The sequence below is a fragment of the Dufourea novaeangliae genome, unplaced genomic scaffold (assembly GCF_001272555.1).
Source record: "Dufourea novaeangliae isolate 0120121106 unplaced genomic scaffold, ASM127255v1 scaffold65, whole genome shotgun sequence".
NCBI lineage: Eukaryota > Metazoa > Arthropoda > Insecta > Hymenoptera > Halictidae > Dufourea > Dufourea novaeangliae.
In genome coordinates, this window is record NW_015373961.1 from 1,496,334 (window position 1) to 1,508,546 (window position 12,213).

The following is a 12,213-nucleotide window of genomic DNA, read 5'->3' on the forward strand; positions in this document are numbered from 1 at the left end:
TAGAAAAATGCGAATATCTCAGTAATTAAGCACTCAAAATGAACACCGCTAGTTCCAAATTATTTCTGAGTACTTAATGCATGGATTCAATACTGCAAAACCTCAGAATTAGTAAAATTATTTATGACTGTGTTAACGTTGACCCTCACGGAACGACAACCCTCATTGCCAGGTCTCGATCGCCTTTGCAACACTGAATGGGCATCAGTTTTCCTCGTCACGCATTAAACTCGATGTTTAAAGAACGTAGATTAGTACTTTCTAACGGCTAGGAACCAGTAATTACAAGAACATTGATAAAATCACAATTGTTTGTAACGATCGCCACTGTATCTCGTCATGCGTACCCCGCTTAGTTCACTTTGGACAACTCTTCCAACGTTATGCTGACAGGTACCGTCTTGACCAAGCATTCAGTTTGAAGCTAAAAGAACGTAGATTAATCCCCTCTCATTAATAATTACAATAAATGACCCGAACATTGTTAAAATCGCATTTAATTGCGGAATACCACTATTTTTTTGACCGGTGGCGCCACCCGCGGCAATTCGCTCAAACTATTAGCTAAATTATACCGACAGGTGAGTGAAAACTCCTAATGATGGAAAAATGCAAATATCTCAGTAATTAAACGCTCAAAATGAACGCCGTTGGTCTCAAAGTACTCCTGACGATCCCGTGCATCGACTCAATACCTCGGAATTCCATAATCGCAAGAATTATTTCCGTCAATGAGGTATTGTACATACCAACACTAGTAGAAACAATTTGTCTAATTATAAGGTTCTGCTGCATTCGGTCGACGCATTGAATTGTGAGGAATAATTTAAGACTAGGAACCTTAACTTTGAGTGCTTAATTACTGAGATATTTGCATTTTTCCATCAGTAGGAATTTTCACTCACCTGTCGGTATAATTTAGCTAACAGTTTGAGCGAATTGCCGCGGGTGGCGCCACCGGTAAAAAAAATAGTGGTATTCCGCAATTAAATGCGATTTTAACAATGTTCTGGTCGTTTATTGTAATTATTAATGACAGGGGATTAATCTACGTTCTTTTAGCTTCAAACTGAATGCTTGGTCAAGACGGTGCCTGTCAGCATAACGTTGGAAGAGTTGTCCAAAGTGAACTAAGCGGGGTACGCATGACGAGATACAGTGGCGATCGTTACAAACAATTGTGATTTTATCAATGTTCTTGTAATTACTGGTTCCCATCCGTTAGAAAGTACTAATCTACGTTGTTTAAATTTCGAATCTAATGCTTGACCAAGAAAAATGATGCCCATTCAGCGATGCAAAGGTGATCGAGACCTGGCAAGGACGGTTGCCGCTCCACAAGGGCAGCGTTAATACAGTCATAAATAATGTTACTAATTCTGGGGTTTTGCAGTATTGGGTCGATGCATTAAGTCCTCAGGAGTGTTTTGAGACTAACGGCGTTCATGTTGAGTGTTTAATCACTGAGATATTCGCATTTTTTCATCACTAGGAATTTTCACTCACCTGTCGGTATAATTTAGTTAACAGTTTGAGCGTATTGCCACGGGTGGCGCCACCAGTCAAAAAAATAGTGGTATTCCGCGATTAAATGCGATTTTAACAATGTTCTGGTTGTTTATTTTAATTATTAATGACAGGGGATTAATCTACGTTCTTTTAGCTACAAATTGAATGCTCTGTCAAGACGAAAGCTGTCAGCATAGCATTGAAAGAGTTGTCCAAAGTGAACTGAACGGGGTACGCATGACGAGATACAGTGGCAATCGTTGCAAACAAATGTGATTTTATCAATGTTCTTGTAATTATGTCTTTACGTAAATTGTTCACTGAAGTCTCCTGTATTGATACCATTGAAGAGAAATTACTGCTTGTTACGTTATTAAATTAATATTTGTAATGGTGTGCTCGAAAGTGACAGTTGTGTCATCCAACGACAGAAATTAGGTATTAATTAGCTAGTGGCCTGGAGATTTTGTCGCGACGTACTATTCTTTTTTTGATTTATTAAAACCACTGTCATTAATATAGTTATTTACTAAAATTGTAATTTTCCAAACCATAACGTAATCATAGACCTGATACAGGATCGGCTGGGATACTGGAATTTCAATCATAGAACATTAAATGAAATAACTAATAGTTTCTTATAATTATTAATGCATGATCGTTGTTCAATTATCTATAATAAAATAAAATTTATTTCGTCTGTATTCTATTTTATTAATTCAGCAACAAATCTGTTCGTATTTCAAATAAATTAATCTATTAAGTCATATTCCTTGTACTTTCAAATCACAATATTGCCAAGAACTCTTATCTCACGTTCACATCATTCACAAATGTTTTTTCGCCGCAAACTCTAGAAGAGACCGAGTAGTTTTGACTAAAGGAGGAAAAAAAAAATACTCGACTATCTTATACGATTTCTATGTACAAAAGTATTTACAATTCTTCTTACTCACATTAACATAATGCGACACGACGAATGAAAACAAATAATGGTGAACAATAATCAGATTACGAATATTTATGCAAATTCATATTTTTGTAGACTAATTAATGAAAGCATAAATTACCCAAGAATGTACTTTTTTTCCATTAATAACTTCCTGTGTGTCATATTGTTAAATAAAAGTTTTAAATGCATAAAATCCACAGTCCAACGATAACAATCACGCTGAAACACGAGACAATTGAATTCAAGACACGATCAACGTGCGAGATTCTATTCACTACACTCTACACGATGTCATGACACAATGCTTTTTAGATCAATAAATTAACTTATTGATATATCGTCCCTACGTCGTATTATAACGTGGACACTACGTCTAATTCAACTGTTATGATAGACCAGGACAAATCGCGGCCACGAACGTCGCACACGGCTAATGCTTCCGGTATGTTTCAATGAGCATTAGTTGATCATTTTCAACGAGCAAATTGCCAGTTGACTGTCCGGTGCTTTTCCAAAGGGTTTCGTGCCATCGGGGGCGTTATATTTATTCACTTGATATGTTAGCATCGTTTCATACCCAAACACATCCATCCCGAGTTGCTGCGACATACAGAAAACAATGTTAACGATCAAATTCATCTTTTCCCTCGAAGATGAAATAGAGAAGTTACAGAAATAAAATTACCTTATCCGCAATGCAATAAAAAATGCATTTTTTTATAAATTAATGTTTATAATTATATATACGATAAAATATTAGAAAGAACATTTCTGTACGTTGAATTTTCGATGTAAAGAAGGAGAATCACTATGCATGCAACATTCTGCGACAGGAATTTCAAAGAGGATTTTGAAGTTAGATTGCTACACCAACAATCTCCGACATTTTACTTAAGAAGTTTATGTTAGCAATTGCTGGGCTAGATTGGAAGGTTCGAGGATGCCTGACATAACACTAAGAATAACCAGAGCGGTTACAGGTAAGCGTTGCTCTAGCGGTTTATTCAGGAAGAGATATAGCGAAAGGGGCGGCGATTATCTTTATAACCTTGTTGCGAGAGATTTCATAGTGAAAAATGTATCCAAGTAACTTTCTACTATTTTAAACGCGGTTTAATAAATAAAAAGTATTATCCAAGATATTAAGATACCCTAGAAAATATTGTGTAACCTCGAACTACTTCTCCTTTAGAATTTTCTTTGATAATTACTTAATGCTTAATATTTTTGAAACCTGACATTCTTTTTCGTTCTATTGATGAGTTAATAAATCAGATCATTAAAGTACACGATATTCTCTGAAACATTTAAATAAATCAAAAAGAAAATTATGAAGGAATATTACCTGCGTCAGAGGACTGGTGTTTGTGGTGAAGATCCCAGCGTATTCTTTTCTTTTGGCCAGCTGTAAGCAATACTCCTCCATTTCCTTCATTATGATCACATTTTCGGCCGGATTTAGGTCGCCGTTCGTGGACATCATAAAGTTATGGATGATCTGACCCTTTCCTTTTGGCAATTTCCGTTCACGTATCGGCGCCTCCAAGTATTCCAGGAAATCGAATACGATCGTTAACTTCGAGTCGAGTATTAACTCGGGCTCGTCCCATAGATCGAAGTTCAGACCCACACCGATCGTTTTGCCGTCCAACGACGATTTTACAACGAAACTGAGATTTTTCTCGACTAATGGCTCCCAGAGGAGTTCCATCATTATACGATAATCGTTCCTCGATATGTCCGGCATCAGCCATTGTTCCAGGTCCGCCTTACTGTAGAAACTTTCCGTGATGATTCTATTACAGAAAACAGAATGGTACGTTATGCTCGAGATTCTAAAAAGCTTACAATCTAAGAATTTAGCCTATTTAGTTGGTGCTACTTTCAGACTTTAAGGGAGAAACCACCCTTTTTACTCGAAACGTTCCTTCTACTTCTTCGCTTTTAACTCGTAAACTATAAAAGACATCGCAAAACAGTCTAGATAAATTTTAAATCGTTGTCCATATATCGATAGGAAAGAATTTAAAAAAAGAATTATTTTCAAAGAAATTCTTTTCTGAAAATTTTATCTTTACCGATATATGGAGAATTAAAAACGATTTAATATTTTTCTGGTTTTCTGGTTACAAGCGAATAAGTAGAACGTTGTTAGTCTTGTTACATATTTTGAGGTATAGAAACTATTTCCCACTTTTCATCAAAAACGGGTCAAATACGTGGCCCATGACATAAAAAAAAAAACCCTTAAAAGAAAATTACGCTCGATGCACTGTAAAATCGACGTGTACACGGTCCAAGTGAAAAATCCACACGTACTCGATCGCATCCTCTTTGTGGGAGTTGTTCAGCATCTCGTAGTAGTGCTCATCCTCGTTCAGATTCTTCTCGATCGGCGGCTCCTCCGAGCTGGTCCTCATCCGGTCGAGCACCACCGCGAGACTCGCCGCCGTGAGGAACTCCGTGATCCCTATCTCGTAACCCTGATCCCTCAGCTTCGTGACCGTGTAGATCGAGTTCAAGGAGTTGCCTCCCAGCTCGTAGAAATTCGCACCTATCGTCACGTTCGCTCGTCCACCGCGGCCAATCACCGACGCCACTGTGGGAAACAGGACTCTCGCTTTTTCGAGATCCTTCTCCGCCACGCCTGTATAGTCGCAGTTCATGCACACGTCGCTTTCTGTGTAGGATCGGACATCGAAACGATCATTAGACTAATTTCACTTGACTGGGAGTTTCCTTTTTCAGCGAGAAATATGGCAAGTAAAAAATTAAATTCAGAGTGTTGGGTTAACAATTAACGTTTAAACTATGAGAAAGCTTTTAATTAGTAGAGTTTAAATATTAACCCTTCCAGACCTAGTGGTTACATTTGTGTACGTGAGATTTTTTACAATTTCATACAAAGCCTTAGGTACACTGACGTGCAAGCTCGGCTTCCGCTGGGGGAAAATGTGGTGTACTGGAAAGGCCTCCTCCCTTTATTTTATGTCAAATGAACATTCAATTTTACTTTTATTTCAGTACTTGAAATAATTTTACCAAGTGGTAAGAGGCCCAACAAAATATCATCTGAACAGTCTACTGAGTTAAGATGTGTAATTAAATATTGTTTTATTCAGGTCTAAAAGGGTTAAGAAACTTCTAACATTAGTGTAAAAATGCTCGATACATTCTTGCTTAGTTTTCCTGTTTGTAAAACATCATTCATATACTGTCTGAATACCGAGTATGCGACAACAATATACTGACCACCGTTCAGGCTGGAAGATTCATATTGCTTCAGCAATGTCTGCCGATCCGTCTTTCCGTTAGTCAGGAGTGGTATCTTGTCCACTATGAATATTTGTGGTAACATGTACAGAGGTAATGTAGCTTGTAGGAATGACTCAATTTTCTCCGCGCAAGTGGATGAACCGTTCACAGTGGTGACGAATGCGATCAATGCCTAAAAAATCAATTTACCAAAGTCTTCATTAATTTCTATTTTGAATTTATAGATAAATTTAGTATTGAAAATGGGCACACTAGTTAACAGTAATGACATAATGAGGCAATAAATTCAATGGCACCAAAAATGGAACCTCATTATGATGGGACTTCTAATGATTGAAAATTCTAAATTGTCCTAAATGAATTTAGTTTTTTAAGTCGCCAATTCGTACGTTCATTATTTAACCCTAAACGCATTAGAATAAATCCACTTAATACGTTCGTACCTGAGACAGTTCTCCAGGTTTATAACAAAGAACGACCACACTGTCGACATCCGGCGTTTTGACGACCGCCTTCTCCACTTCCGCAAGATCGACACGGTGTCCTCGGACCTTTATCTGCGAATCCACGCGTCCCTCGTACACGACCACACCTTTCGATATCCTGGCGTAATCGCCCGTACGGTAAATCCTCGAGTATCCTGCTCGTGGAACAAGTAACGAACGATCAGTCGATCTTTTTCCCAAATTGTCACGGTTACAGAAACCGATTTAATCGTTTTAAGCAAACTTTTCCAGGTTGCTTTGACATCGTCCAATTGAAATTCAGGATACTTTTATCATCGAATTTATCGTCAGTGGTACAATATTATACAATTAATGTACAATAAATATATACCATTTAATGCAATATTTCTGTAAATTAATGGGCTTTGTCCCGTGAAAATAAATATTATTATTATTATTATAATGTTCAGACGAATTAGGTCTCCGATTTAATTGGATACGTAGCTTCAGTTGCACCGCGAATTTCGAGTATCGAGCGATTTGGAATAAACGGTTGCTTTTTTTATTTAAACGTTAAAATTGTTGTTTGAAGGCAACGTCGGTACCTGGATCGATGGCGTGGGGATTGTCCAGGAATTTTCGGGAGTCGTTGTCGCGAATGTATCCCGCCGCGAGATTCCTTCCAGCTACCATTAGTTCCCCGACTTCACCTTGCGGGACCAGTCGCATTTCCTTGTTCACGATGTAGATGATACAGTTATCTAACGGTTTTCCTATAATTAACACGCTTAACGTTAGATCTGTGGAACGTGTAACACGACAAATTATCTGATTCGAGTGCAAGGAATTTCTAACTCAACTTTCAAGTCAACAATCACGATTTTCCTTCACAATTTTAGATTGTTTCACAGTCTCGTACAGAAACTAGAAGCTATATCATCTACTCTAAATTAACAAATTTTAAAACAAGGTTTAACTCCATTTTATTTTAATTTTACCAGTGATCCTTCAGATTCAAACCTGGAAATTCTCGATCAATAATTTCATCGAACGGAGGAATAATATAAATGTATTATTAATTATTTCGTTATATTTTTCACGTATAAAATCCATAATCTATTGCCGATAGTGTTCCAAAGTACTGAATTTAATTCACCTATGGGAACTTTCTCCGTCGCCTGGAGTTGGTTACGATTGTCCAGAAGATAATACGTGACGTCGCCCATGATCTCTGTGCTCCCATAAAAGTTCGCCAGGATCTTGGCACCATCACCGAAAGTGGTGAAAAATTGTTCGGCCAACGCAACCGGCAACGTTTCACCGGAGCATACCCAAAGCCTCAGGGATTGCAGCACATTTTCCTTGTCCTGAGGCATGACGATAAGTCAAAGTGAATTTTCAATTCTAATAGGATCTTTTATCTATGAAGTGTAATTAATAACCTACTCTTAAACTCAAGTACATAAGCATAGAGTGTAATAGGGAGGGCACCAGCACCAGTCGCTGTATCTGAAACGACAAAAACACGTTTACATGGTTCTCAAAATAGAGAAATTCAAATAAAAAATCTATTAGGTGTACAATTTTATTTGTAGCCCCCACAATTAATTGTTGACTCAAAACTGCCATCATTTTCTCAAGAGAAGTTGAACAAAATATTGTTCATTCGCCAACTGCCCGAGAAATGATGTAAATGTGTAGAAAATGATGGGGAATATTTTCAAAACTAGACTGTAGTTTGGTAATTTTTTTGTAAATAAATAAAAAATCTATAGACAGAAAGTCACGAATGAATTTGTACATCTAATATTTCGTGCTTTTAGGTCCAACCTTGTGCTTGTCCAACACTTGCACGAATTTCTCCGGGTCCTTGGTAACGTGTTTGGGTATAACAACTATGGTACGTCCTTGCAAAAGAGGTCCCCAAATTTCGGACACACTGTCGACGAACGTCAGTGACGTTTTAAACACACAGTGCCTTTCGTCAGCCGCGTAAGGCAACTCCCGCCACTGCCACTGCAGTCGATTCAACACTGTCGCGTGTGGCAGAAGCACTCCTTCAAGTGATAAAAACTGTCATTACTTAAAGAGAATTCTAATAACAAAAGAAGTTCTTTTAGTACTGATCATTAAAGTAGTTTTAAAATTTTCTTCTACATTTCCATCCATTAAGAAGGGTCTCAGAACAAACTGTCCTCCTTAAGTCTTTCAGAGATAGTGACGCCATTTTTTAACCGGTGGAGCACGGCGGCCATCTTTGTTTCGGTTATAGGAATTAGGAAACGAAGTAAATCGTATTAGTTTAATTGGTCAGAACAGTTTCTAAGAAGAATTAATCTCTGTTTCTCCCACAAGAATGAATTTTAGATGAAGCCACCATGTATAAAAGAGTTGAAGATGATTGTAGAGGAGCAAGGGTATATAAAATCGATAAAAAGTACCGAGACTATTTTTTTACCGACCTTTCGGTGTGCCCGTGCTGCCGGAAGTGTACAGAACGATCGCAAGCTGCTCGGGGCTCTCCTGCCGCTCGAGATCGTCCTTCTTCTCGTGCATAGCTCTCTCCACCAGCTGCTCGTAAGTGGTTGTCGCAGTTCCATCGTAAATCGAGGGATCAGCTGGAACATATCGATTCGAATAGAGAACGCTGAGAGCTCACTTTCTACTCGGTGATTCAAACGGTATTGATTAACCCTTTAACGTCCAGACCCTTAAATCGTTATTTAAAAAATTACGAGACTGATACATATGTTGCATTTTGCTATTTTGAAGTCGAAAATATCGATATTGGAAATATCGAACACTGGGCGTTAAAGGATTAAAGATTCCGAAACTTCGATTCGTCCCTCACAAAATCACGAATTTTCAACGTCGGAGTTTCACGGGCTACACGACCGGCTAGCTGTCGATTGAGCGATCGTCGCCAAGCATTCAGGAAGTTATTCCGGGAAAATCACGAGCCGTTGAGGTTCTTTGGTCGACCTTAAACGACGCCCATTTGCATGACCGTCAAGGACCTTCCGTTTACTCCTGGAATCGTTACGAGAACCCAGCGAATCTGGCTCACCTGTGCGCGCAGTTAGTTTACTTTCTTGCGGATCGGCCTTAATATTTTTACGACTCGAATGGTATTTTTTTTCGATTCCCGTCCGAGTAGCGCGTCATAAAACTGAATAGAATGGATACGCCAGTGAATAAACATTATATATAAGAACGAGAAAATGAAATTATTGAAATAAACAAAAATGATTGAATATTGTCTACCATTGTCAAAACAAAAAACTTCACACTCCTATGTTATCTACTTTGTATAGCTCTAGAAATGAAAGTATCGCCCTTCGAAACAAAATAACAATACATCAAGGTACAAATAAAATTACTTTAAATCACTACTTAACCACATAAGGGTATATCACCTTCTCAACAAGTATTCCAACGTCCACAGTAGAATGATACCATCGTACACCAGACAAGGCCAAGAAACGAAACTGTCTTAATAAAATGAAATGGTCTTCCGTAAAAGTGAACCTCTGCTCGACCATACAGAACTGATTCATTTAATGAATGAATTATGAAATACCTCCCGTTTATCCATGCATCACTGACTATATAAATATTGACAGCGAGCTCGTCAAACGCCTGGGAAATCAACCGTTCCGACAAGCAGCAACCAACATGGAAACCGGTTCATGAATCGCCGAATAAACGAGTGGCGTAAAAAACGAAAAGAAAGAAAAAGAGAGAGAATGAGTATGTATCGTTTTACCTCCTTCTTCCGTCACCACCACGAAAGGCCTGGCCTCTTGTAAAACGTGTTTGATTCTCGTCATGGGGAATTCCGCGTCCAGGGGCAAGTACGCCATGCCAGCTTTGACGATCGCCAGCAACACAATCGGAAGTCGATGAGACGGTTTCATGCATACTGCGACAATAGACCCGGACGAGTTCTCAGGTTTCTGTAATTTTCTCAGCACCCTCGCGATCCCATCGGTCAGATCGTTTAGTTCGCCGTAAGACAACGTGTACTCTTCCCCGTGATCGTCTGCAATGATCGAATCGGTAACAGACGAACGGTAAAAAATGGAATACAGTGAATCCTTGATAAATGCTCGAAGGCTCCTCGGCACTGAACATTTATCCTTTAACGCCCAGACCCTTAAATCGTTATTACAAAATTATGAGACTCATATACAGGGAGTCCCAATATTGATTGTATAACTGCGGAGGGGGTGATTCTACATGAGAAAATAAGTTGAAAATGTAGAATAAAATTTTCGCATCTGAGGCTTAGTTTTCGGGTAAATCGAATTTGAAGATTCATTTGTCTCGCGTGTATTCGTCGTGATAGTAAGTAGAAACGGAATGCAGTGAATACTGAACAGACGTGTTAGTCAATTTTCTTGGAGAACGAAGTCTGAAATGGAACAATTTTATTCCATATTTTCGACTTATTTTCTCATGTAGAATCACCCCCTCCCCGGGTGTACTATCAATAATTGGGATACCCTGTATATATTGTATCTTGTTACAAAAATTTTTTTTCCTTTTTTATTTATTTTCAGAGAGAATACTTGAATTTCTCAACCAAAACCATAGAGATCTACGTCACATCAGTGAAACAACAGATTCTTTACGGACAAAAGTTAGATATTAAACGTAGACAGTATTTGTCGGAATTTTAATTTTATTTAATTTTAATTGCCTTCTAAATTTCAAGATCTATTATTGTGCTGAACCTCATTAAAACGTCAGCGTTACATCTGAGGACCACCCAGTGCCGATAAGCCTTCGGACATTCATCGATGATTTGCTGTAACGTGTGTCGAGATATGAAAAAAAAGAGGAAACGTAACTGTGCTAGCCGTTATTAATAGAGTGTCTAACAGAGAATTAAATGTTAATTGACTTCTTCGCGTTCCAACGTTTTTTTCGCGGCAGGAATCCATTCCTTTTGCTCTTTTTTTGCCCTCGCACTGATCGCACCAATGACAGTACCTTTATAGTAGATCGCCAGCTGATTGGTATAATTGGCCGCCGCCTCTCTGAATAATGTATGAAGCAGATCCTTCTTGTTTCCATCGATCAGTCGGCCTTTTAAGACCGACTGCTGCAGAATGCTGCCCATCTCTGCAAGAATTTTCAACGTCACTCGACAGAGTTGCCTTCCCGAGCAACCCTTACACAATACCCCGCGCTTTCGCTCTCGTTCGATCGATCAAGGATCAGTAAAAAATCGATTTTTGGTTTTCAATAAAAGTGGTAGCCTCCCTGAACATTTCAAGGGCGATTGCAACGATTTCTGATGAGTGGAAGACAGTAAATTTCAATTTTCAAAAGCCTGACGACGTATGAAGAGGTAAATACACGTCAACTTCGGAACGCTGTCCTGTAAAACTATGTTTTCTGTAAATTTGTCAGTTTCTCCTCTACAAATTAATTTATCTTATTTAGGAGGATCTGATTATTTTTGGTATCAGAGCAGTTTACAAGAAATAAAAGTTGGAGAAATTACCATAATTATAATAGGGTGTATATTTTTTTATTTTTATCATTCAAGGTCATTTGAAGGTCATAATGTTGCAGGTCGTTGAAATCGTTTTGATATGTACTACAACGTTGTATTACAAAAAGCAGATGTTAATGTGCAAAAAGTATCCATAACCTTGAAAACTCGAAAAAAGAATGACCTTGAGAAGCAAGTCATGAACCATAACATTCGATTATAGCAATCGGAAGTTCAAAGAATAAATATACTTTTTCTAGGGAATGGTAGCAAACTTCTTTGAAAACGTTGCACGTGCTGGTCTGCTAATGATGACTTGAGTTCATCGGCGCAACCTTGTTGCAGCAGGTGCAACCGCGTTCGTAATTACAACCTTGCCGTAATTGCAAGATTATTGCTATCTAATCTTTCCGGCGTGTTTGAAAAATTGGGGCACAGGACGGTGTGACGTGCGCCACTCACCGATTTCATAACAATACAGAAACAAAGCATTATCTGTTTAATGAAGAATGCAATTTCGTGGTAAA

General features: G+C 38.4%; 1 protein-coding gene across 1 annotated transcript; it reads right to left on the reverse strand.

The window, feature by feature from the left end:
- Positions 1-2,886: 2,886 nt before the first annotated feature.
- Positions 2,887-11,308, reverse strand: LOC107186539 (mycosubtilin synthase subunit C). Its single transcript, XM_015574432.1, has 12 exons — positions 11,179-11,308; positions 9,950-10,225; positions 8,646-8,801; positions 8,014-8,240; positions 7,630-7,692; positions 7,340-7,550; positions 6,789-6,956; positions 6,181-6,377; positions 5,714-5,909; positions 4,781-5,141; positions 3,807-4,257; positions 2,887-3,061 (listed from the first exon to the last, which is right to left on the reverse strand). The coding sequence occupies exons 1-12, from the start codon at positions 11,306-11,308 to the stop codon at positions 2,921-2,923; spliced, it is 2,577 nt and encodes an 858-aa protein (XP_015429918.1). The 3' UTR covers positions 2,887-2,920.
- Between the last annotated feature and the right edge of the window lie 905 nt (positions 11,309-12,213).

What these genes read in the sequence shown, in the direction of transcription:
- LOC107186539 (XM_015574432.1), bottom strand. Translation starts at nt 11,308, where the DNA reads ATGGGCAGCATTCTGCAGCAGTCGGTCTTAAAAGGCCGACTGATCGAT. An exon ending in GCTGGCGATCTACTATAAAG is followed by an intron (nt 10,226 to 11,178) that starts GTACTGTCATTG and finishes CGATCATTGCAG; the next exon opens with ACGATCACGGGGAAGAGTAC. An exon ending in AACCTGGAGAACTGTCTCAG is followed by an intron (nt 5,910 to 6,180) that starts GTACGAACGTAT and finishes TTGATTTTTTAG; the next exon opens with GCATTGATCGCATTCGTCAC.